General features: G+C 42.9%; 1 protein-coding gene across 1 annotated transcript; it reads right to left on the bottom strand.

Moving 5' to 3' along the window:
• Positions 1-12,450: 12,450 nt before the first annotated feature.
• CISD2 (CDGSH iron sulfur domain 2) lies at positions 12,451-26,733 on the bottom strand. The gene is made up of 3 exons (XM_030190760.1): positions 26,555-26,733; positions 19,002-19,216; positions 12,451-13,472 (listed from the first exon to the last, which is right to left on the bottom strand). The coding sequence occupies exons 1-3, from the start codon at positions 26,655-26,657 to the stop codon at positions 13,383-13,385; spliced, it is 408 nt and encodes a 135-aa protein (XP_030046620.1). The 5' UTR covers positions 26,658-26,733; the 3' UTR covers positions 12,451-13,382.
• Positions 26,734-27,257: the final 524 nt, after the last annotated feature.

Here is a 27,257-nt window from a genome sequence, read left to right as displayed (position 1 = left end):
GTGAAGAGCTGGGCGGTGCCAAAGAGCCTAGCGCTGCTCCCCCTAGCTGCCGTCTGGGGCGCGATGGAGGAAATGGCTGAGTTTGGACTGAGCCTCCTCCGCTCCATCCCCGATTCCCCGGCGCTTTAAATTTACCTCTCTCCGCCTCCGACGTCTGTGCAGTGTCAGTGAAAGCGCTGCCTGTCTGACATCTCTCCACCACACTTTCCTTCGCTCGTTCGTTCCCTCTGTGTCCCGCCTTCTTCTGACGTCATTTCCTTGAGTGAAGGGAAGGCTGCTGAAGAGACGTCAGACAGGCAGCGCTTTCACTGATGCTGCGCAGACGTCGGAAGCGGAGCGAGGTAAATTTAAAGCGCCGGGGAATCGGGGATGGAGCGGAGGAGTAAGGTTTTTTTTTTAAATACAGCTCAACGCCCTTGAAGGCAGGCGCCCCCCTGGGGCGCTTACCATGTTGGCACGGCCCTGCTGCTGGGAGATAGAGATATACTGAAGGCAGAGGGAGTTGGGCGTCCTGGAACACCATGTGCTTTCAGTTTTCTCTATCTCCACCTGCTGGTAGGCTGATACAACCCATCAGTTAATGGATTCATCTGCTGTTGATGTCAAGGAACATGAGTTTCTGGTGCACATGCTTATCAGTTTTTGCCCCTTGGCCCTGTTCCATGGTGCATGACCTGTGCTCATTATTTACAACATGGATTACACATATTACTCACCAGTGTGTGCCAAAATGTTGCCTTGTAGGAAGAGCAGTTTGGGGTGGAGGGAGTTTGCAGCAGGGGCGTATCTGAGGTTCGGTGGTAGGGGGGTCAGGGGCTAGAGTGAGGGGGCACATTATAGCCCCCCCCTACCGCCGTCAGCCCCCCCTACCGCCGTCAAACCCCCCCTACCGCCGTTAACACTCCCTCCCTCCCCCGCCTACCGCCGTCACCTACCCCGAGGTCCGCTTCCTCCGGCTTTTTAAAATATTGGTTCAGCTGGCGGGGGACCCCAACCCCCCGCCAGCCCAGCCGCAATCTTTAACTTTTTCATCCTCGTCGTGCAGCGCGCTGTGAAAGCTGCATGCATCTTTAGATCCAGTTGGATGGAGTCTGACGTCGCAGCACGTTGACGTCAGACTCCATCCAACTGGAACTAAAGATGCATGCAGCTTTCACAGCGCGCTGCACGATGAGGATGAAAAAGTTAAAGATCGCGGCTGGGCTGGCGGGGGGGGGGGGGGGGTTGGGGTCCCCCGCCAGCTGAACCAATATTTTAAAAAGCCGGAGGAAGCGGACCTCAGGGTAGGTGACGGCGATAGGCGAGGGAGGGAGGGAGGGTTAACGGCGGTAGGGGGTCCGGGGCAAAATCTGCGGGGGCCCAGGCCCCACGCAGATACGCCCCTGGTTTGCAGGCAGCTCTGTTCTCCTGTTGAACACAGCACCCTTAGCTAGGAAATCCTCAGAGGGTAAGTTTGTTTTTTTTTGTTTTTGTTTTGATGTTTTAATATCTTGCAGGTAGTAGTGGGGGGGGGGGGGGGGGGGGGAAATGAGCTCAAATAGATACTTTTTCTTGCAAGAGCAAAGATGGGGGCAGGGTGTACAGCTTTGTTTCAGCTAATTACACAGGTTTGCACTGTCCTCTGAACTGAAGGGAGCTGTGGCTCCAAGCTGTCTGCTTCTGTTTGTAAAGATGACCAGCACCAGTCCTACAAATTATTACTTTCTTATGGTAAAGCACCTCTGAGGCAGTGTAATGCTTGTAATATTCTGCACCTTGCACTTTTCCTGAAGTATTCACTGCATCAAATTTTCAGTAAGGTAACACATTAGAAGCTTTAAAGCAATGCACTTTTGGAATATACTCAGATATCCACACGTGATAATTCGAGAATATCCACTCTAATCTTTATCAGAAGAATCCACTGGATAATTCCAAAATTCTTCACTATAAAGCAGGCACAAAATTCTTCACTGTGCTGTTCTAGGCTAAGTGACATCACAAAGCTGCAACAGCCAGCAAACCAATGCCCAAGCAAAAGCTTTACCAGCAGACAATTCTTAATCCAACTCTTCTTTAATGTAGCAATTGTAGCAAACAAAATCAACTTACAGTTGAGTTGCTTGGAATCATTTTTGCCTTATGTAAATAGTGTCTGTATCTAGAGGCAAGATGGTGGCCAGAACCTCAGGCCAGCTGAGTGGAAAAGCTGTAATACTTAAAAGGAAAAAGTGTGAATAAATGTAGGAAAATGACCTGGGAAAATGGTGAATAATTTTGATGTAATCATAGTAGATTCAGGAGGGGTCAGCCATTTTATTATCAAGTTCATTTCTTGGTTGGGGGGTGGGTTTTATAATTGCCATGGCATTCTTATAGTTAGATTTCCATCTTCTATACTTTTCAGGGCAGTCATTGTACTGGGTAAGTCCCATATTCAAGGAGGCAGGGTGCATTGATAAGAATATTTAGTACAAGTATTATTTGTATTCAATTGCATTGTCTGTTTATAGATAGCACTGTGTAGGAGGGTTGCTATCCCTATAGATTGCAGTACCCTATGACTGACTGACTGTGAGCTCTCCCTATTGGCTTTTAGTTTTGAGCTAGGGCCAGCCCTCCCTCTCTGCCCTGGGGGCTGTGTGACAGAGTCCCAGTCTTGCTAGCGTACTTTGGTGATCAGCAGCTGTTCTAGCTGTCACACAGCCCCCAGGGCAGAGAGGGAGGGCTGGCCCTAGCTCAAAACTAAAAGCCAATAGGGAGAGCTCACAGTCAGTCATAGGGTACTGCAATCTATAGGGATAGCAACCCTCCTACACAGTGCTATCTATAAACAGACAATGCAATTGAATACAAATAATACTTGTACTAAATATTCTTATCAATGCACCCTGCCTCCTTGAATATGGGACTTACCCAGTACAATGACTGCCCTGAAAAGTATAGAAGATGGAAATCTAACTATAAGAAGGCCATGGCAATTATAAAACCCACCCCCCCAACCAAGAAATGAACTTGATAATAAAATGGCTGGGAACAGAGTCAGCCAAGCACGTGCAGGGATTACGAGATGCATATTTGCACGACCCCTCTAGAGGATTCAAAGAAATGTGGGAGACCAGCAAGCACTATGGCAGCCCAGCAATGGTGTACCAAGGGGGGGGGGCAGTGGGGGCGGTCCGCCCCGGGTGCACGCCGCTGGGGGGTGCCGCGGCGCACGCCTGCTGCGAGAGTTCGCTAACTTCTCTCGTTCGCTGCAGCTCCCTCTGCCCCGGAACAGGTTACTTCCTGTTCCGGGGCAGAGGGAGCTGCAGCGAACGAGCAAAGTTAGTAAACTCGCAGCAGGCGCGCGCTGCGGCACCCCCCCCCCCAGCGGCATGCACCCGGGGGGCTCTTTCGCGTGGGGGGGGGAGTATTTCGCCGGTGGGGGGTCCGCGCTGCATCGGGGGGCACCGCCCCGGGTGTCTGCCCCCCTAGGAACGCCACTGCAGCCCAGAAGCTATCCAACAGGCATTGATGAAGAGAATATGGGGTTTCCCCGAAGGTCATGAATTAAGATAATAATTACAGGGATTAGATTAGGAACTGGAAGCAGACCTATACCACTTGGATACTGCTTGGGGCATAAATGAGATCATATCAAAGCTGCTGTATGCCATAAGAGAAAAATGGTTATCAATAGGCACAAAGTATAAAGAGAACCACCAAGAGAGTTTCCTCCCTTCACTGTCTTTGTGAAGTTCATTCAGGATTTGGCAAAGAGGAGAAATGATCCCAGCTTCATGTTTGAGGTACCTGAAACAGGCAAGATAGGTTATTTCCTGAATTAAAAGTCAGTCAAGAAGTATGGCAACACCAGGAAACCTACAGCTGTACACATGACAGATGTGTCACCCATAGCAGCAGCACCACCATCTCAGAGCTGCCAAGGGGTCCTGATTTTTGAGAGGGAGATTTTAGTACATGCCCCAGCCATGCCTACTCTGCCTTGGCTCCACCCACTTTGGCTTATGTCATCTTGAATTTCTTTTGATGTAGCCATAGGGGGAAAAAAAAAAAAAAGATTTTAAATGCTCCCAGGTTTCAACCCAATTCATGTTTAATATGGGATAGCAATTATATAAATAAATAAGTAAATAAATAAATAAATAAAGACACTCTGAAATGTGGGAGAGAGGTTCTGGAAGCAAAATTTAGGCTCTTAGGTAGAAAGCTGAAATCCAGATCCTCCAGGGTAGCATTTTCTGAAATGCTACCTGTGCCACGCGCAGGGCCCAAGAGACAGGCAGAGCTCCAGAGTCTCAATGCGTGGATGAGACGATGGTGCAGGGAGGAGGGCTTTAGATTTGTTAGGAACTGGGCAACATTCTGGGGAAGGGGGAGCCTATTCCGAAAGGATGGGCTCCATCTTAACCAGAGTGGGACCAGGCTGCTGGCATCGGCGTTTAAGAAGGAGATAGAGCAGCTTTTAAACTAGAAATGGGGGGAAGGCCGACAGTCGCTCAAAAGAGCATGGTTCGGGATAAGGTATCTTTCAAAGATATCACCAAAACAGGGAAGATAGAGTATCCTGATAGTGAGGTTGCAAAAGAGATTGTAGTAGATCGGGTATCTTTAAATAACAATAAAAATCAGACAAAAGATTGCCAATTAATACTGTCGAGTACTAAGCATGATGTACTTAGGAACAACAAACATAGTTTGAAATGTCTATATGCGAATGCCAGGAGCCTAAGAAATAAGATGGGGGAGTTGGAATATATTGCACTAAATGAAAAATTAGATATAATAGGCATCTCTGAGACCTGGTGGAAGGAGGATAACCAGTGGGACACTGTCATACCGGGGTACAAATTATATCGTAGTGATAGGGTGAATCGGATTGGTGGAGGGGTAGCATTGTATATTAACGAGAGCCTTGAATCAAATAGATTGAAAATTCTGCAGGAAACAAAACACTCCTTGGAATCACTGTGGATTGAAATTCCATGTGCAAAGGGGAAAAGGATAGTGATAGGAGTGTACTACCGTCCGCCTGGCCAGGACGAACAGACGGATGCGGAAATGTTAAAGGAAATCAGGGACGCAAACAAACTGGGCAACACAATAATAATGGGGGATTTCAATTACCCGCATATAGACTGGGTTAATGTAACATCTGTACACGCAAGGGACATAAGATTTCTTGATGAAATCAAGGACAGCTTCATGGAACAGCTAGTTCAGGAGCCGACAAGAGAAGGAAAAATACTAGACTTAGTCCTTAGTGGTGCTCATGATCTAGTGCAGGGGGTAACGATACGAGGGCCGCTTGATAACAGTGATCATAATATGATCGGTTTTGATATTGGCATTGAAGGAAGTGAAACTAGGAAATCAAGTACGCTAGCGTTTAACTATAGAAAAGGTGATTACGACAAAATGAGAAAAATGGTGAAAAAAAGACTGAAAGGAGCAGCTTGCAGAGTAAAAAACTTGCATCAGGCGTGGATGCTGTTTAAAAACACCATCCTGGAGGTTCAGGACAAATATATTCCACGTATTAGAAAAAAGGGAAAAAAGACTAAACGTCAGCCGGCGTGGCTAAACAGTAAGATAAAGGAAATCATTAGAGCCAAAAAACAATCCTTCAGAAAGTGGAGAAGAGAACCAACTGAAAGTAACAGGATAGATCATAAGGAATGCCAAGCCAAATGCAAAGCGGAGATAAGGAGGGCAAAAAAGGACTTTGAGAAGAAATTAGCGTTGGAAGCAAAAATACATAGTAAAAATTTTTTTAGATACATTAAAAGCAGGAAACCGGCCAAAGAGTCGGTTGGGCCGCTGGACGAAAATGGTGTTAAAGGGGCGATCAAGGAGGACAAAGCCGTAGCGGAGAAATTAAATGAATTCTTTGCTTCGGTCTTCACCGAGGAGGATTTGGGGGGGACACCGGTGCCGGAAAGAATATTTGAAGCGGGGGAGTCGGAGAAACTAAACAAATTCTCTGTAACCTTGGAGGATGTAATGGGTCAGTTCAGCAAGCTGAAGAGTAGTAAATCACCGGGACCTGATGGTATTCATCCCAGAGTATTAATAGAACTAAAAAATGAACTTGCGGAGCTACTGTTAGAAATATGCAATCTGTCCCTAAAATCGAGTGTAGTACCGGAAGACTGGAGGGTAGCCAATGTTACTCCGATTTTTAAGAAGGGTTCCAGAGGAGATCCGGGAAATTATAGACCGGTGAGTCTGACGTCGGTGCCGGGCAAGATGGTGGAGGCTATTATTAAGAATAAAATTGCAGAGCATATACAAAAACATGGACTGATGAGACAAAGTCAGCACGGATTTAGTGAAGGGAAGTCTTGCCTCACCAATCTAATGCATTTTTTGAGGGGGTAAGCAAACATGTGGACAATGGGGAGCCGGTTGATATTGTATATCTGGATTTTCAGAAGGCGTTTGACAAAGTGCCGCACGAAAGACTCCTGAAGAAATTGCAGAGTCATGGAATCGGAGGTAGGGTATTATTATGGATTAAGAACTGGTTGAAAGATAGGAAGCAGAGAGTAGGATTGCGTGGCCAGTATTCTCAGTGGAGGAGGGTAGTTAGTGGGGTCCCGCAGGGGTCTGTGCTGGGTCCGTTGCTTTTTAATGTATTTATAAATGACCTAGAGATGGGAATAACTAGTGAGGTAATTAAATTCGCCGATGACACAAAATTATTCAGGGTCGTCAAGTCGCAGGAGGAATGTGAACGATTACAGGAGGACCTTGCGAGACTGGGAGATTGGGCGTGCAAGTGGCAGATGAAGTTCAATGTTGACAAGTGCAAAGTGATGCATGTGGGTAAGAGGAACCCGAATTATAGCTACGTCTTGCAAGGTTCTGCGTTAGGAGTTACGGATCAAGAAAGGGATCTGGGTGTCGTCGTCGATGATACGCTGAAACCTTCTGCTCAGTGTGCTGCTGCGGCTAGGAAAGCGAATAGAATGTTGGGTGTTATTAGGAAGGGTATGGAGTCCAGGTGTGCGGATGTTATAATGCCGTTGTATCGCTCCATGGTGCGACCGCACCTGGAGTATTGTGTTCAGTACTGGTCTCCGTATCTCAAAAAAGATATAGTAGAATTGGAAAAGGTACAGCGAAGGGCGACGAAAATGATAGTGGGGATGGGACGACTTTCCTATGAAGAGAGGCTGAGAAGGCTAGGGCTTTTCAGCTTGGAGAAGAGACGGCTGAGGGGAGATATGATAGAAGTGTATAAAATAATGAGTGGAATGGATCGGGTGGATGTGAAGCGACTGTTCACGCTATCCAAAAATACTAGGACTAGAGGGCATGAGTTGAAGCTACAGTGTGGTAAATTTAAAACGAAGCGGAGAAAATTTTTCTTCACCCAACGTGTAATTAGACTCTGGAATTCGTTGCCGGAGAACGTGGTACGGGCGGTTAGCTTGACGGAGTTTAAAAAGGGGTTAGATAGATTCCTAAAGGACAAGTCCATAGACCGCTATTAAATGGACTTGGAAAAATTCCGCATTTTTAGGTATAACTTGTCTGGAATGTTTTTACGTTTGGGGAGCGTGCCAGGTGCCCTTGACCTGGATTGGCCACTGTCGGTGACAGGATGCTGGGCTAGATGGACCTTTGGTCTTTCCCAGTATGGCACTACTTATGTACTTATGAATGTTGAACACCTGATTATCATAACATGATGCATGTGGGAAAAAAGAACCCGAATTATAGCTACGTCATGCAAGGTTCCAAGTTAGGACTTATGGACCAGGCGGGGGACATGATTCCCCATCCTTCAGGGTTCCCAGCCAGTGAATGTGCTTCACTGTTAAGGAATGGTCAGGAGGTAGGAGCCCTTGTTTGTAAGGAAGCCATTTTCCCAGAAAGCCCCATAACTCTCTATCCTTTATTGATTCAGGGAGGCTGATTCAGATATTGATCCTCCTTCCCTGATTTTCCTTGTCCACCACTCGTTGCAGGAGCGTGTGACATCAGGATTCCAGTTCTGCAAGGCGTGTTTCCACCAAGACCATGTGGTCTTTCTTGGCTTGATATGTGCTCCTCCGTTCTCTGCAGTTGCAGGAGCGTGCGACATCGGGATTCCAGTTCTGCAAGGCGTGTTTCTACCAAGACCACGTGGTCTTTCTTGGCTTGAGATGTGCTCCTCCATTCTCTGCAGATGCAATCCCTGTCTCTCCAAGGTCTCACAGATGTCATTGACTGAGGTTTGAAGCTTGGATAGCCTATCATCCAGGACTATCATGAGATGTTTGGTCAGCTCTCTACCCACCTGTCTGCATTGTTACCAGTGGCGCAGCTGCCTACTCAGCCACCATCTTGGGACTCGTGTCTGGCACGCAGCCCTTCGCTCACCATGGAGTATTTGCCAGAATTCCTCTTAGCGCCTGAGTGAACCTGACCACATCAACATCTAAGGGATTCCCCAGTTGTTCCAGCACACTGAGATGGATCGGAGCAGCCTAGAATGGAGTGGAGTAGCCTAGCGGTCAGTACAGTGGATTTTGAACCTGGAGAACTGGGTTCGATTCCCACTGTAGCTCCTTGTGACTCTGGGCAAGTCACTTAACCTCCACTGCCCCAGCTACAAGTAAGTACCTGTATATACTATGTAAACCACTTTGAATGTGGTTACAAAAAATCACAGAAAGGTGGTATATCAAGTCCCATTCCCTTTCCCTAGAATGATGCTTACTGCGGTTTACATGAGTTAAGACACTTAAGTTGCATTAAGGGGGAAAATAATGCAACTTAAGGCCCAAATGCAGCTTGATAACTTCCCCCCCTGAATGTTTAAAAAGTGTATGCCAAATCATCAAGATAATGTAATTTGATAGCATTGTTTCCCACTAGGTCTCTCTTCTACTACGTTTAATGTAATTTAGTTGCTGAACCATTTACGTTTTCAGCTGCCTTACTTTAACAGAAAAACAGGTTGCCATGTGATGTAAATAAAATTAAGTTTTATTACAGAAATCTATTACACTATGAATGGAACCTTTTTCTGTTCTATATTTAGAGACAAAGACAGTTAATTTAGAAAGCATGTAAAACACTGCTAGCTAAAGTAAAAACACACATCTTCTGTGTTAAAAAGTTTATATTCATTTTTTGTTACCTGCAATACTCAATTTTACCATCTAAAACTAAGTTTTCAAGAGGATACCTGATTGGTAATGTACACATGTTCTTTTCACTCTACAGCAGGCCACATGATTTTTGAACACAAAGGACCCATATATGTTGGGCTTCACTATCTACTTCATGGCTAGTGCATGTATGCATTTACATACTGTTAAATAAGTGTAAAGTACAGAGTGTTTGGGGAATCCCTAGATTTTGTCATGTAACTTTGGTACAAATTAACAGCATAATATATGCAAACTTTGGGTCAACAAATAAATGTTGAGCAACATTTTGCATAACTGACCACAGAACTTGCTGCTCGCTTACTTTTTCTGCTGTGTAAAAATGACAGTGTAATGGCATTGCTTACACTAATTGTGAAAATGGTGTTTACTGCAGATAGAAGTATCAAGCTTTAGAAATAAACTACAAACGGTTACAGTGCAAAATGACTTACTGCTGGACATTGGAAGAGCTTAAATAAGATTGTGAAAAAGGCTGTTACAACTGGTACAACAGAGCCGTAGAAGGATAGTGTCTGGCCACACACTGCTCACAAGGTCACAAACAATGACTGCATTTGTGATCTTGTGTTTGAGTCAAGAAGACTAACCACAGACTCGCAGAACTCTATGTGAAATTCCCCAAGACTCTGGAATTCCTAGATATTAGTAAACAAAATCGTTTGCCATGACCTTCACTTGAAACAACACAAAGCAAATGAATTAAGGCAAATAAGCAAACAAGGCTGCAATAGGCAACGATACTCCTGAGATGCGTTCCACCAAGCTGGATGAAAAAATATTCAGCTGCTTGCAAGTGGTGTGTGGGCGGCCACCATCCTTCCAACATTGTTATATAAGCTTATGCAAAAGACTGAAGTTGGTTATATGTAAACCACTTTGCCTGTACCACAAAAAGGCAGTATATCAAAATACATGATCTTTTATACTCCTTACCAGTGTGCCCTCTAAGGAGCAACCTCCTGCATGCAAAATGTTTTTTTGAACAAGCACCAAAAATAGCTCAACAGCAAGTGATTTAAACAGCAAATTCAGGGCCCAATTTACTAAGCCACATTAGAGGCATGCTAGCGTTTTTAGCACACGCTAAGCGTAAGCATGATCTTGCACTAGCCACTTAAAGGACCATAATATTCCTACGACTGTCTACACGGTTAGCACATAATTTTTAGCACACCTTAGTAAACAGGGCCCTGTTATTTAAAATTTTTTTATTTCAAATCATAATTTCAATGAATATTCAGTTTATTTTCTGAATTTTTTTTTCTTCATAAGTATCAACATTAACCTCTGATCTATGATAACCGATTTATGAGCAGAGCAGGTCAGATGTCCCTTGACAAAGATTTTCACTGCATGCAAAAGGTGTTATGTTCTTTTTTTCTAGTCCTCTGATAGAACACGTGCATTCTCTAGCCTCTCAGCATTTCATTAAGATAAATACTTAAGTTTTTAATTTTAAATATAAAAATAACCCCCCCCCCCCCCAACCCAACCATCCGCATCATTACATTTTTAAATTCTTGTTTTCAAACGGCTCTGCTTTTGACCTGAGAAACAGTGTTTCAGCTACAGCAAGCTTGACAAAAGAAAGGGAAGGCAAAAGTGATTCAATAAGCAACACTGTGCTCCCATCATTACACCACCATTACTATAGGACTGTGTCTCTTTGAACAGCTTTAGCACTGCTAGCTCTACACCGTGATCTGGGTGAGTGAAACAGGGGATCCCTGCAAGGCTGGACTGCAAATGCTATACCCACCCTGCTCCTTTCACAGCACTCTTTAATGCGGGGAGCAGGGGGTTAAAATACATCCTAGGGCCCCTTCTGACCTCCATAGTACTTGGACAGGGAGCGGAAGCAGCTGGAAGGACATAGCCAGAGCTCAGCACCAAGCTCTCCTCCATCCCCAGGATCACAGCACAGGTTCAGGTGGGGCGGAAGTTCCACTGTAGAGAGTTGTCCCGAGAGGTAACCAGTCCCTTCCCAGGGTCAGCAATGAGGGCGGGGTTCAGTGAGCGAAAATTGATGGGAAGTGAGCAATATTCTGGGTTTATATGAGCACAAGCTCAGCTTAGAGGGAACACTGCCCCTTACCCTTATTTAAGCCCCCAATGTCCAATTCTTTGCTGGAAATTCAGCAAATCAGTTGTTTTGCTCTATAATCTTTGGTTTGTCACAAAAACTTGATAATTCAGCAAACACCATTTTCACATTTAGTGTAAATCATGTTACACCAATGTCATTTTTGCATGGCAGAAAAAGTAAACAAGCAATGAGATCTGGCAGTCAGTTATGCAAAGAGTTACTTGACATTATTTTGGTACAAATAATCCAAATCCCCCCCCCCCCCAATCACTATGTATAAAAATGGGCACAAACTACAGAGTTTATAATTGCTGTTTCCCTTTCTACCAGCTACAATAATTTGTGAAACATGTTAAAAAAACAGAATCTACTTGTGTATGTGAAACAGCTTTATACTTACAGATGCAGAGTGGAGTGTGGTGGACCAACAATGTGAAAGTAGCAGCTCATAGGTTTACTTGTTTTGAGCGTATGGCAATGACGGCTGCATGGGGGGAGTGGACAGATTAACTAAATTGGCATACTTGCTTACAGTGGACTCGACAGGCTCACATTCACTCCAGTCTATTAAACCTCCTTGCTTGGCTCGACTGCCGGTCCCACCCTGATGTCAGTTCCTGTATCAGCTGAGCGCCAATACAGACACTGCTTCTGCAACAGCGGCTTGGGTGACAGCGGATGAGAGGGAGGAAGGTGGTAAAATCCAGAATCGGGACTCCTGATTTTTTTGCTAAATGAATCAATTTGAATCAATTCGTCCAAAACAAACTGAAAAATCGATTCAGATTGATTTTTGGACAGCTCTACTCCTGACCCTACCACTTCTTTCCTGCCAACCTCTGATCAGCAGGCATATACCAATTTAATAATATCAACAGTTCACAGAGGACTGGCTATGATCATGGCCTCCTTTCTCACTGAGGTCAGAACCATTTTCCAAACCATCAGCCATTACTTCAGGGGAGGGGAGGGAGAATGCAGGACCTGATCTGCTCTCTCTTCAGACAGCACATAAGACATGAGTACTGGTGTGCTTCTGCCTTTAACAATCAAAGTCTGTGCTTTTTAAACAATAAAGCAAAGTTAACAATGGGACCTGCTGCTTCTGAGCAATTCTGGGTGGTGGACTTTGGTCCTGGGGAACTGAGGAACTGAGTTTGATTCCCACTTCAGGCACCCTTGTGACTCTGGGCAAGTCACTTAACCCTCCATTGCCCCATGTAAGCCGCATTGAGCCTGCCATGAGTGGGAAAGTGCGGGGTACAAATGTAACAAAAAAGAAAAAGGGGGAGCATAAGACAAACTGCTGTGATCTAAGTAAAAAAAAACCAGGACCAACCAAAAAAACTCTCTCTCCTCTTGAATTGGGTAACTTGGTAGCTCTACCACTAACACCACCCCATTGGGCCTCTGAAGGGAAATATCCTCCCAAGTCCAGGTAATAGCCATTAATATTGATCCACTGTAAAGATTTGAGCAACTCTGACATAAGACAAGCTCTATCTCAGTATTATCAACTGGTTACATTTTACCAAAAGCTCATTCAGTCCTTGTTTTTACCACAATTTATAGACCTAGAGTTCTAATCTTCTTAAGATGACCAAGACCATCAATCCTCCAATGCAGTGAGTGTATGAGTAAAAGTATATGAGCCCCTTTTCAGGCCTCTCGTTGCCCAATAATTGACTAAAGTCTCTTCCAAGGTTATTTCCTTTTAGGACAGATTCTTTAATCAAACAGGAGGGGGGGAGGGGGGTTCCCCCTACAGCGGGTAATATTGGCCTTCTCTTCCTGCAGGGACCAAGCAGATTGTAATCACAAATGCATCATCTTGCCACTTTTTTTTTTATACTGGTTACAGAGCTATAACCAGCCTGTAGCATTCCAGAACCCCTAAAAGGAGCGGCCAGACTACTAGTCCGGAGGTGTTTATGCTCTATAGTATTTCCCCTTTTACACAGTCCTAAACTAACAAAAAAAAAAAAGTCAAACTCCTGCAAGCCGGCTGGTGACAAGGACAGATCTAGATGGTCTCTCTGAATGGCAGAAGAAAACCCACTGTAGGACACTGCTTGACACTAGATTTTACAGCAGGGGCATGATTTAGTGCGATTCAGTTGCTAGACTCCAAAATAAAAGCTGGGTTGCTATACTTCTTTCTTCTTGAGAATGAGTGGTCCCACATTATCTCCTGTCAGTTCATTGTGTTTATTATGTGAGCCATCACAAACCGGGAACTGAAACAAAACAAAGAGATGTAAACCAAAGATCATTTATTTACACCCACCAAAAAACTCATACAAATTTGAACTCTCACTCTTTCCCCCTACCTCCAAAAGCTTGTCAGCCCTCAGTTAAAAACAGTTGTCAACCCTTTTCCTGTCATAATACCGGACATGTGTGACACTGCAGTGAGGCTATTACAGGGGAGAAGAGGTACTCCCACTGATGATGCAGCTGGTCAGACCCCTTTCACACATGCTGGCTCATTCACTCTCTCTTAACAGTGTCCTGGCTCACTCCCCTCTTTCACCCTACAAATCTCTGCCAGTCCCCTTATTTAAAAAAAAGAAAAGAAAAGAAAAACAAACAAAACCCCCACACGTTCTCCACCTCATGAACAGAGTTCATAGGAAGGGGGAGAGGAAGAGGAGGGTAAGGGGAAAATGAGAAGAAATTAGCGTTGGAAGCAAAAATACATAGTAAAAATTTTTTTAGATACATTAAAAGCAGGAAACCGGCCAAAGAGTCGGTTGGGCCGCTGGACGAAAATGGTGTTAAAGGGGCGATCAAGGAGGACAAAGCCGTAGCGGAGAAATTAAATGAATTCTTTGCTTCGGTCTTCACCGAGGAGGATTTGGGGGGGGGGACACTGGTGCCGGAAAGAATATTTGAAGCGGGGGAGTCGGAGAAACTAAACGAATTCTCTGTAACCTTGGAGGATGTAATGGGTCAGTTCAGCAAGCTGAAGAGTAGTAAATCACCGGGACCTGATGGTATTCATCCCAGAGTATTAATAGAACTAAAAAATGAACTTGCGGAGCTACTGTTAGAAATATGCAATCTGTCCCTAAAATCGAGTGTAGTACCGGAAGACTGGAGGGTAGCCAATGTTACTCCGATTTTTAAGAAGGGTTCCAGAGGAGATCCGGGAAATTATAGACCGGTGAGTCTGACGTCGGTGCCGGGCAAGATGGTGGAGGCTATTATTAAGAATAAAATTGCAGAGCATATACAAAAACATGGACTGATGAGACAAAGTCAGCACGGATTTAGTGAAGGGAAGTCTTGCCTCACCAATCTAATGCATTTTTTTGAGGGGGTAAGCAAACATGTGGACAATGGGGAGCCGGTTGATATTGTATATCTGGATTTTCAGAAGGCGTTTGACAAAGTGCCGCACGAAAGACTCCTGAAGAAATTGCAGAGTCATGGAATCGGAGGTAGGGTATTATTATGGATTAAGAACTGGTTGAAAGATAGGAAGCAGAGAGTAGGATTGCGTGGCCAGTATTCTCAGTGGAGGAGGGTAGTTAGTGGGGTCCCGCAGGGGTCTGTGCTGGGTCCGTTGCTTTTTAATGTATTTATAAATGACCTAGAGATGGGAATAACTAGTGAGGTAATTAAATTCGCCGATGACACAAAATTATTCAGGGTCATCAAGTCGCAGGAGGAATGTGAACGATTACAGGAGGACCTTGCGAGACTGGGAGAATGGGCGTGCAAGTGGCAGATGAAGTTCAATGTTGACAAGTGCAAAGTGATGCATGTGGGTAAAAGGAACCCGAATTATAGCTACGTCTTGCAAGGTTCCGCGTTAGGAGTTACGGATCAAGAAAGGGATCTGGGTGTCGTCGTCGATGATACGCTGAAACCTTCTGCTCAGTGTGCTGCTGCGGCTAGGAAAGCGAATAGAATGTTGGGTGTTATTAGGAAGGGTATGGAGTCCAGGTGTGCGGATGTTATAATGCCGTTGTATCGCTCCATGGTGCGACCGCACCTGGAGTATTGTGTTCAGTACTGGTCTCCGTATCTCAAAAAAAGATATAGTAGAATTGGAAAAGGTACAGCGAAGGGCGACGAAAATGATAGTGGGGATGGGACGACTTTCCTATGAAGAGAGAGGCTGAGAAGGCTAGGGCTTTTCAGCTTGGAGAAGAGACGGCTGAGGGGAGATATGATAGAAGTGTATAAAATAATGAGTGGAATGGATCGGGTGGATGTGAAGCGACTGTTCACGCTATCCAAAAATACTAGGACTAGAGGGCATGAGTTGAAGCTACAGTGTGGTAAATTTAAAACGAATCGGAGAAAATGTTTCTTCACCCAACGTGTAATTAGACTCTGGAATTCGTTGCCGGAGAACGTGGTACGGGCGGTTAGCTTGACGGAGTTTAAAAAGGGGTTAGATTCCTAAAGGACAAGTCCATAGACCGCTATTAAATGGACTTGGAAAAATTCCGCATTTTTAGGTATAACTTGTCTGGAATGTTTTTACGTTTGGGGAGCGTGCCAGGTGCCCTTGACCTGGATTGGCCACTGTCGGTGACAGGATGCTGGGCTAGATGGACCTTTGGTCTTTCCCAGTATGGCACTACTTATGTACTTATGTACTTATGAGGGGGGAGGGTTTGCACATATATTAAAGAATAAAAAGACATTTGGCTCTGTGATGGTTTAGCAAACTCGCATTTAATGCTGATGTTGATAGCTTGTACAGAGCGTATTCATACAATGAAAATCTGTTAATATCATCACCTAAACAACTAAATGTTGAAATATATTATGTCACGGGGGGGGGGGGGGGGGGGGGGGGGGGGCAGGGGGAGAGGGATGAGGGATTTATTTCGGGAAAAAATTTGGTGACAATGTGTAAGGTATTGTATAATATTTGATTACTTGTATATTTTTATGTTTTGTAATGGTGACACTGTTACGTTTAAGTCATCAATAAAACGTTTAAAATTAGGAAGGGGGAAAGCAAGCAAGATCCCACGTTTCCGATCAGGGCTGAGAACAACAGGAAGAGATAGCAGGGATTTAAAAAAAAACAAAACCTGGATCCTTACATTCTTCAGCCAACAGGCACACTGTTGCTGGTACCACTGCTTCTTCAAAATGGTCACCGAGACTTAAAGTGGCAATCTCATGAGACTGCTGCAAGAAGTCTCAGCGGCCATTTTGAAGAAGTGCAGTGGTACCAGCAAGAGCAGAGGCAGCGGACAGGAAAGAAAGAGTGGGGACTCTTTCCTGCCCTAAGAGGTACTCCTGATGTGTACACCTCTGAAGCTCCTTCCACGCTGTACCGGTGAGTGCAGGGTTCGGGGGGGTGGGGGGGCTGGAAAAAGCTGATCAGTATCTATGTACAGGAATGGAGGGAGGCAAGACTGCTGGAAAAAATAAATATGGATGGTATATGTATGGGGAGGGGGGAGCGGTAAGATGGATGAAATGTGGGTACAAAAATATTATTTAAAGAAGCTTGCAGAATTTCACATTTTTGGCACAGAATTCCGGCAGGAGTAATTGGAGACCATCTATCAAGTTACATATAATTTCAAAATTGTTTTGAGAATACAAATTGCACATGTTAGTGCTACATTCCATGAAGGTTTTTCTCTTTGGATTCTACTTTTTTTGCAAAAACTATTTTTCGGATAAGCCAAAAGCTTATAATTGATGATTTCCCCTAACATGTTCCTAGCCCATTATAAACCATAAAGCTGTATGTCTCTGTTGATCACCCCACCCCTCACCTATCCACACCCATCCTGTTACAATATCCATGATATGCTTTGATGTCCCCATGCATACCTCCGACCCACCCCCATCCTCCCACCCTGTCAGACTGTCATAGTAATTAATGCTTGAATGTTTTCACTTATATACACTGTCAGCTAGCACATTTGCTTATTTCCGATCTGACGAAGGGCAACCTTCGAAAGCTAATCAAGAAATGTATTAAGTTATGTCCAATAAAAAAGGTATCATCTTATTTTCTTTTCCATGTTTTACTTTGTTTGATTTCTATTGATAACCCTAACATGTTGAAACTTTTGCATCAAAGAGTCAGGATTCTGAGGATTTTTGGCTATGCCCCTTTTTTTTCTTGTTTGAAATATGGGGCACCAAGGGGTCTTTTACTAAAGTTTAGCTTGAGTTATCTGCCGCAGGGCCCACAGGAATAAAATGGGCCCTGCGGCAGATAACTCGAGCTAAGCTTTAGTAAAAGACCCCACAAGTGTGCTTAATTTAACAAAATTATTCTGTGTTGGTAACACCCAAATATAGATGTGTGTAGGTTTCTGGAAACCAAATTACTAACTCAAGTACAAAAGGAATGAAATAGGGAAGACAGTCAACTCTTTCTATAATTCTTGAGGTAGCTGTTCTATCGTTTTATGGTGCTCCATGTACCTGCCCAACCTCAATCAGTTACAGAAACTTGATGAAATTCTGCATGCATCTCTTGGGAGGCAAAAATTCCAAACTGGAGGCAAAACTGTAGTCTTAGTGTTCATTAATTTTTTTCAGTTTCAAAACAATTTTTTGTATGATGATTATCATTTATGCACAGAAAAAGACTGCTACAGATGAATGTGCTTGTTGAAAACTAGAGAAGACAAAATAACCAAATGAAAGCAAACAATATAAAACTAAGTTTATCCTAGCACATCCTAGGGAATTAGATGTACAAGGATATTCCTGGATTTTAAAGCCTTACCTGCCCTGGTGCATGCATTTACTACAGCTAGGGTTAGACTACAATGCTCTATATAATGGACTGTGCACTAGCTCTGTGAAATATCTGCTACTGGTACAAAAAACACAGCCATCAGACTGATTTATGGGGTCACATTTCACGAGCCTTGTCATTGCTTATTAAGAGACACTAGCTACCAATTGGTTACGAGATAAAAATTTAAATGGCTGTGTATAGTTCAAAAGGTTTTGGTTTCTGGTTATCCTCTAACATCTTACTGCCTTTATGCTCCTCCTTAGTACTTACGATCTGAGGTGACAACCTGGTGCAGTTTATCGTTTGGCTAAATTTTGGAATAATCTTCCTACAACACTGAGATTACAGATTTCATTTACCACTTTAAAAAGGCTCTTAAGAACACATTTTTGTCAAGCTTATGGCCTGGAACATGCAAGTTATGTGGCCATTGTCTTAGTGGTGGTGGTGGTTAATTTGTTGAGTAGTCTTGTGGAATGGTTTGTACCATTGTAAACCGCACTGATACCAACATGAAGGGCGGTAAATTATCAAACAGTAACTCCAAGCCATGTACAATTAATAAACCACACATCAATATTAATTCATGAAAAAAAAGAAACACCCAAGCAAGCATATTTTATCATTTCATTAGCCATGTTTTACGCTGCCTGTGTTTGTGTCTCCAAATGAGTTTGGTCTGTGCAATACCATGACAAGACAATTTTATTCTTTAGCCCTGGTACAATTTTAGTCTCAAATTTATCACTCATGGGCTGTGTGAGATTGGTGCAGGGACGGGATTCACACTTCTGCCTAATTAGCTGAAAGGACCCCAAATTGCAAGGAATCAATCACAGAATTTACACCTGGATTCTTACCTTGTGTTCTGGATAAAAAGAGTAAAGATATTATACCCTAGAGAAAGTCTGTAAATCTTTATAAGTATATTTTTAAAACATATTTCCTCAAAATCAGCTAGCCACTAGAGACATAACACTCCCAATACCATGAAATTCCGCCATCAGATCCATAAAAAGCATCTCACCGTCTTAGAGCGCCAACACCTGCAGTACGCTGCTTTGGCAAGATGCAGATCCTCTATGTTAATCTCATTCACCACTTTGGGGTTCTCCTTCTGAATTTTGAGGTTAATCAGGCTATCCTTCTGCTGTTTTTTCTTTGGGAGGAATGGCCGAACTGCAAGGTATCCCAGCAAAGCCAGCACACCCAGGAACGGAAGCAGGCGAAGCCATTCTGAAACTGAAGCACAGTAGATCGGTTTAACGTTTGAGCATTCAGCACAGGCATGGGTCATACTCATCATTGGCTGTAATTTGATCTGTAGATTTTTCAGTAAGATATGAGCAAGTTTTTTGGCTGTGTACTCTCTTAATTTATTAGGATTTATTTACCGCCTTTTTTAAGGAATTCACTCAAGGCAGTGTACAGAAAGAATAAGTCAAACATAAGCAATAGACAATGACAGCAGTAAAAATATTCAAATACTAAGGATGACAGAGGCGTATTTTCAAAGCACTTAGACTTACAAAGTTACATTGTAATCTATGGAATTTTGTAAGGCTAAGTGCTTTGAAAACGAGCCCCGTAGTTTACTACTCACAATGTCAACACAATATGTAATAAAACAGTTGAAGAAACAGCACAGGGTGTAAGCAGAGGGAACATATAGATAGATAAGATAAAGTAGCAGGAATAAGAAAATAAGGGACTAAAGTTCTTTAAACATTAACTTAGCTAGGGCAGGAGTGGATAAACATGTCCTGCTATATTATGCGCAGCTGGTGTCATTTACTTCTTCCGTTAAAAGGCCTGGTTGAAGAGCCAAGCTCTCACCTGCTTCCTGAAGTAGAGATAGTCTTGTGTTAAGTGAAGCCTTTCAGGGAGTGCATTACAGACCATGGAGGCTACTCCGGAGAAGGCTCACTTGTGAGTTTATCACATCATGTGATGTCCTTCGGAGAGGGTGTGGTTAGGGAAACTCCTTGGGGAGGACCTTAGTGACCTTGAAGGTATGTAGGGGGAGATCCTGTTCTTCAAGTACTTTGGGCCATTTCCTTCAAGGGCCTTGAAGGTCAAACAGAGTTTTAAATTTGGCTCTGTATTGTACTGGTAACCAGTGAAGTTTATGCAAAAATGGTGTGATGTAGTCATATCATTTACAACCTTTTATCAGGCTTGATGCAGTATTCTGAATCAATTGGAGCTGGTGCTAAGCCTTTGTAGTCAGACCAGTGTAGAGTGTATTACAATAATCCAGTCTTGATGTGGCATGCAAAACTGAGACAAGGCTTACCTTCCCAGTTTAAGGAGAGAGGCTGTGTTAGTCATATACATCAAAACAACCAGAAAAGAGAGAATGTTCATTAGTGCATTGTGCGCATAAAATAAACCCATATACGTCACTCCCAAGCAGTATCTACATCAGTGAAATCAAGAAGGTTTAAAGGCTAAAACGAGATGTGTACAACACATCAAGGATCAATTCAAAACCACCAGATGATGGATTCTACTACTGCTATCATTGAATAAATCTAACACACAAAACTTAACTATTGATAATCGATATTCAACGTCAAGGCCACCGTGCATTTGAAATCACTCAAAATGTGATTTAGGCAGGCTGTGCAATTTTTAATTAGAAGAATATAAATCAAGGAATGCACATATGTACCTAATCCAGGTTTTTATATAGTAGACAATTTCCAAACTGTCTACACAGGCATAAAATTTGTGGATGCTTTTAACCTCACATTTTTCACTCCGCATTTCAAAAGCGCATACCTTGCTTTGAAACTTGCTGTAAGTACAGACCCCACAAAGACATTTATTCATGTGTTTTCTGCTTTGAGGATATGGAAATTATTTGATGTGCTAGAGGAGGATGGGCAGGTTAGAACTTTTCAAGAGCCTGGGGAACAGTTTGTGCTGCCAGCAATGGACTTCTTTGCATATCTTCAGCTTTGGAATTATATTTTGTTCCTTAATTGAGCTAAACTTGACACTGGAGGCAAGAGGGGCTTGATGAGCATTTATTGTTGGAAGCAGAGGGCAAAAATTCCATATCTGCCTATTATGCTATTCTTTTGCATATGAAAAAGCCATACAAGTTTTCAAAACTTGGCACATAAATAGAATGCAGATTTGGGTGTTGAAGTGCTAGAGGAATTCTTAAAATGCAAAGTTAGGGACATTCCCCTAATAATGGAAAGCATAGCTTTATAAGAGATGCAATATAAAATCCTGATATTTTTATTTATTAAAAAAAACTTTTATACCACACAATCCAAGTGTGCTCAATAGTTTACAAAATTTACATACATAAAATAAAAATTCTTCACACCAATAACATTAGAAAAAGAACTAGAATAAAACAACCCAACATCAAATCCTTTTAGACTTCAATTTCATTACTCAATCTGATCCCTTCCACCTAGTTGACTTGGATTGCTATGCTAAGTGACAGGGGGTTAGAGCCACTTATGGTAGGTCAGTTTTTGGAAGGGGTAACCCGCTATTTGGTGGCACTTAAGGACACCTTAGTGCCTCTGTACCCAAGGATTCTTGTGCTGGGTAGCTGCTCTTTGCTTAGAGTGCCTGATCAGTAGGTCCCTGCCTCTAAAAGTTTGGTGAATGGCTCAGAAATGTATTTTGATGTGCTTGAGAAAGCCCTACCTACCAATTTTTATACAGTGGTGATTAGCCCTCCATTACTTTTACAACTACTACTACTACTTAGCATTTCTATAGCGCTACTAGCGTTACGCAGCGCTGTACAAGTTAAACATGGGGAAGGACAGTCCCTGCTCGAGAGCTTACAATCTAAAGGTAACAGACTGAGTAGACTGCATGCAGCAAGGCTCCACCAGCCTAACCTTTGGCATACTTTTCTAAAGATCTTGGGACTGTATCTGGACTCTGTACCCCACAGAGCAAACAGTATGGCAGTTAGGGCCGGATTCTATATAAGGCACGGTGAGTAGCCTGTGTTAAATTGTGCGTGTGGCCAATTTACATGTGCTACTCAATTAAGTAATGAGCCCAATAACAACCAATTAATTGGAATTTACACACACATTTTAGGTGTATTCTAAAAAGAGACACACGTCATTTCCAATGTGGCCAGCTGAAAAGGGGGTGCGGCCATGGGAGAAATGTGTGTGTGAGGGAAGTACTCAAATTTACGCACGTTATAGAATTTGGGGAAACATGCCTACATTTTGACACCAGGTTTTCAGTGGCATAAATGTAGGCATGTTCCCCAGTCCTGTGCACTATTCTATACACCGCGTGTAACTTTAGGCGCATTATATATAATAGCGTGTTAATCAGACGTGTCTAGATTTTAGATGTCATTTACAGAATCTGGCCCTTAATGTATATGAAAGAGTGCTCACAGTTGAAGTAGCTGCTAGCTCTCTAGTCCTAGTGGCTATGCCAGATCCAGCCGAGAATGGAGAAAAATGTGCAACAATAATCAAGATTATTTCACAGGCATGGTGTGGATTGGAGGGTGACAAGAAGCAAGTCTCTGTTGAAGAAAAGCTTTATTATACATTGCACAGTATTTGTGGAGAAACACTAAGAGGTTATTGCATGCATGTGGGAGAAGACTGTGTTCCGATGTTTTGGTCTCAATGATAAGCAATGTGCGTTATGTAAAAAACAGCACATCATCCTGCTATCATCCCTATAGTGAAGAATGGCAGTAGCAGCATTATAATGTAAATGATGGTCGTAAAACAATTTAAATCAGGGGTACATGATATATAAATAAACCAAATCAATTAATCCCCTATTCAATCTACAATAAGGTAGTCAGATCTTCAGAAGGTGCACTCAGCCAAAAACACTGAAACAAGCATCACCATCTTTGCTCACAGATCCATGTTTTTTTTCGATATGCTAGAAAAAATCAACCCCTTTCTTAAATGTTATTAAGAAAATATAAATAGAACTTCTCTCAATTCAAGCGACAAGGTAACCGTCCGATATGACTCATGTTTCACAATGCTGCATCAGGGAACGGGTCCTGAAAAATAAAAAGTTATTAAAATCTATTCATCACAATATTCAAGGCACTACACATACCTGTATTTAAGCACGTAAGTATTGCCACACTGGGACAGACCAAAGGTCCATCAAGCCCAGCATCCTGTTTCCAACAGTGGTCAATCCAGGTCACAAATACCTGGCAAGATCCCAAAAAAGTACGAAAACATTTTATGCTACTTATCCCAGAAATAAGCAGTGGATTTTCCCCAAGTCATTTTAATAATGCTCTATGGACTTTTTTTTAGGACGCCATCCAAATCTTTTTTAAACCCCCGCTAAGCTAACCACCTTTACCACATTCTCTGGCAACAAACTCCAGAGTTTAATTACACACTGAGTGAAGAAACATCTTCTCCAATTTGTTTTAAATTTACTACTTTGTAGTCATCGCATGCCCCCCTAGTCCTAGTATTTTTGGAAAGAGTAAACAAAACGATTCATATCTACCAGTTGCACTCCACTCATTATTTTATATATCTCCCCTAAGCAGTCTTTTCTCCAAGCTGAAGAGCCCTAGCCGCTTCAGCCTTTCCTTATAGAGAACTCGTCCCATCCCCTTTATAATTTTCATCGCCCTTCTCTGTACCTTTTCTAATTCTCCTATATCTTTTTTTAGATTCGGCGACCAGACTTGAACACAACATTCGAGTTGCGGTCACACCATGGACCGATACAAAGGCATTATAACGTCCTCATTTTTGTTTTCCATTCCTTTCCTAATAATACCTAACATTCTATTTGCTTTCTTGGCTGCAGCAGCACACAGAGCAGAGGGTTTCAATGTATCATCAACGACGCCTAGATCTCTTTTCTTAGTCAGTGACTCCTAACGTGGAACCTTGCATTATGTAGCTATAATTCAGGTTCCTCCTTCCCACATGCATCACTTTGCATTTGCTCACATTAAACGTCATCTGCCATTTAGATGCCCAGTCTACCACTCTCGTAAGGTCCCCTTGTAATTTTGCGTCATCAGCAAATTTAATTAACTCACTAGTTACTCCCATCTCTAGATCATTCATAAATGTTAAAAAGCAGAGGTCCCAGCACTAATAGAAACAGTGTTCAGTTCAATTAAGTTGCATTTAAAGAAGGCACCGGCCATTAGAGATTAAACAAGCATAAATCTCTAATAAATACAACTAAAGAAGATGTCTTTTTAGTAACCTATTGGCTTCAACATAAACATACAATTTCAGATCTTAAATGGCATGTCACTGATAAGATTGAGCACGGGTGGGAGGGAGGGGATTTTGAATGCTACCTTAATTTTAAGGACAACAATGGATTTTCACATTAAACATGTAGCTCCAAAGAATTAGATTGCATGATGTTAGTATAATTTATTGGTAGTTCATGTCAGCTGACTTCCTCTTTAAACTAAATGCAACTTAATTGAACTGAATACTGTTTCTATTAGTGTAGTTATATGTATGTGCCTTGAAAAATATTAAACATCAACGGTGGTCAGATTTTAATAATTTGTGTTTTTCAGGAACCGACGACCCCTGATGCAGCACTGCAAAATATGAATCTTGTCAGGAGGATTACCTGATCACTTGATTTGAGAAAATATAAATAGAACTTTTCTTAATGACTAACACAGTGATTCCCAAACTTGGTCCTGGAGGTACCACAGCCACTCAGGTTTTCAGGATACCCACAATGTATATTCATGAGAGATTTGCACATAGTGGAGGAAGTGCATGCAAATCTCTCCCATGAACATTCATTGTGGTTTACACTAAATACTGAAACAAGGGGTATGAAGACTTATACAATTAAATTTTTTTGCTTTGAATGGGTTGTGTCACATTTGCCGTGTAGGAACAGCTAGGGCGGTTTAGTAAAGGAGACCCTTAATGCATTTCAACAGTAAAATGTAAAGAAAACATGGTTCATATATTTTCCAACCCATATTTATGTATATATCTGTATTGCCTGTGTGTATATCTCTGACTTCGACCTGGTTTGATCTGGGTTGGAAAGCATAACAAAAGGAAACCAAGTGTAATAATAATATATTAGATGTCACTGTCAATAGGCTTTCCAAGCATGACTTTTACAATTTAACCATGAGGTGCGACCTTCCTAAAGTAAAAGGCATTGCCATAATTCTCCACCACGAGGTGGCTATGCACACAGCAACTAGTAGCGAACTACATGTTCAAAAGTCACTAGGTCTCACTATCCATAGCAACAATTGAAGCTATATAATTCAGTCAGTAGCTTTCACAATAAAGTTTACAATGAAATTGAAACACATTGGAATCACTAACAGCCAGCACAATGGAGCATGATGAGGGAGATATGACTCAATGAATTGTTTTCAACCTGTGTTTTAGTTTGTGTATACATATGCATTAATTTATTGATATGTTATACAGTATCAAAGGGATCATAGATTTGATGAATTGCCTTTTTGTGGTACAACTAAAGCAGTTTACATTATATGCAAGTACTTTCTCTGTCCCTAGTGGGCCCACATGCCAAGTTTTTGTGCCCGGGATAATGTAGGATTAAGAGACTTGTCCAAGATCAGAAGAACCCACAGTGAGATTCCAACCCGGTTCCCCAGGTTCTCTGCCTGCTGTGCTATTAAGCTACTCCTCTACTTACACTAAGTCTATATAAAAGCAGTACTGAACATACACTTTTTTTTTTCTTAATGAATTTGTTCATTGGTGTATCTGTGGAGGCTTGTGTGGGTGTATTTCTGTTAAGTATGAAGTGTATGCATGTGTTGTCTAACTAGAACACATAGAAGAAAAGAAGGAACAATGCTAGTTACTATGTTTCTGTGTATAAAAGTCAAAGTAGAAACTAGACCTGCTCCTCCCACAGAAAAGAATTTGATCATATTTTGGAGGGACTTTAGGTTCCAGAGAAGCAATCTGGCCCGTTTTCAGACTGAATGTGTCTTTTCACCAATTTTTCCTTCACACCATTTGCTTTCATTCCATTTTCGGAGAGTTATTTTACCCCAGACACTCTCAACCCCTTAGACATAATTCCTAACATCCACTGGATTGGAAATAATAATAATTACAGTGATGTGATAATTTATCCTAAGCATTGCTACAGTTTATGCCAAACAGCAGGCTACGGTAGCTAGAAACTTCGCATTCATCACACCCCAAGGCAGGAAGTGATAATAAGTTTTCCCTGAAATTCACTAGCCATACTTTAAGTCCGAACTTTCAGTGTTTTGGCTTTCCTGAACAGTCCTCAAGAACATAGTGCTAACAACAGGGCAATGTCCTCCCCCAGATCAGCTACCGCTATGCGGGATTTAGCGAACGCCACAAGCGAAATTAAAGGGTGCTGCTGAATGGGAAACTCTCTACCCGGCATAGGGCAGTTGCGCGCGCAGCTAGTTCTTCCCAGGAAACACGCCAAAGAGCGAGAGCTGCAAAACCAAGATGCAATAATTGGCTTCTCCCTTTAAACAAAGTATAATAAAACAAAGCATTACAAAACAAAAAGCTAAGAAGCCAGGCCTCTGCCTCTCCAAAGTTCCCTCACCGGTGAGCCGCACGAATCCGCCGACACTCTCGGGCACAGGCAATCTCTTCAGGTAGGCAGGCAGCTGCACCTTGATGATCCGAGCGATGCTCTCCAGCACCATTGCGTTTCGCTCGCGCAGCCTTACACACCACCCTCGTCTACCTGCCGTGCTGGTTTCTGACCGCGCATGCGCCCTTGCGCAACTCTTTCCGTCGGCGACGGCCACCTCGCTGGGACTCCAGAGCCAATGGCCTTCAGGGCGGTTCCGGCGCCCCTGACTGGTGTACAGTAGGGGAGGAGCGGGAGCTGCTGTTCGGGTGGCGCTGGCGGGAGGTAATTGGGTGAGGAGCAAGTGACGTCCCCAACCGCCGCCTGATTTCAAATGACCTCTTCCACTTTCTTAGGCGCGCAGCGGCTGCGGCGGAGAATGGAGATTGAGAACAGGAAGGAAGCTCTGTCTGCAAATGTGTAGGGGAGCAACCACCGCCTTAGTATTAAAAAAGAGGGAGAAATGTTTCAATAAAGTTACCAAAACAACGGGCTACGTATAGATAGTACGAAGCCAAAGTCCCATAAGTGCTTTCTCATTTTTTTTATTGTGACTTCAGCGGTTCTACTCCACGATCTTTAGACTTCACCGAGGAGAATCATGTACCATAATCGTCACGAGTCAATAAAGTTATATCTTCAACCTTGAATCATTCTACAATTCTTATAAAAA

This window comes from Microcaecilia unicolor, chromosome 2, assembly GCF_901765095.1.
Source record: "Microcaecilia unicolor chromosome 2, aMicUni1.1, whole genome shotgun sequence".
NCBI lineage: Eukaryota > Metazoa > Chordata > Amphibia > Gymnophiona > Siphonopidae > Microcaecilia > Microcaecilia unicolor.
Note: the sequence above shows the minus strand (reverse complement) of the source record. Positions and strands in the feature narration are given on the sequence as shown.

Excerpts from the sequence above, each read along its gene's own strand:
- CISD2 (XM_030190760.1), bottom strand. The coding sequence starts at position 26,657 with ATGGTGCTGGAGAGCATCGCTCGGATCATCAAGGTGCAGCTGCCTGCC. Across the intron at positions 19,217-26,554 it reads CGGATTCGTGCGGCTCACCG|TTTCAGAATGGCTTCGCCTG; the intron begins GTGAGGGAACTT and ends ACTGTGCTTCAG. Across the intron at positions 13,473-19,001 it reads GGTGTTGGCGCTCTAAGACG|TTCCCGGTTTGTGATGGCTC; the intron begins GTGAGATGCTTT and ends GTTTTGTTTCAG.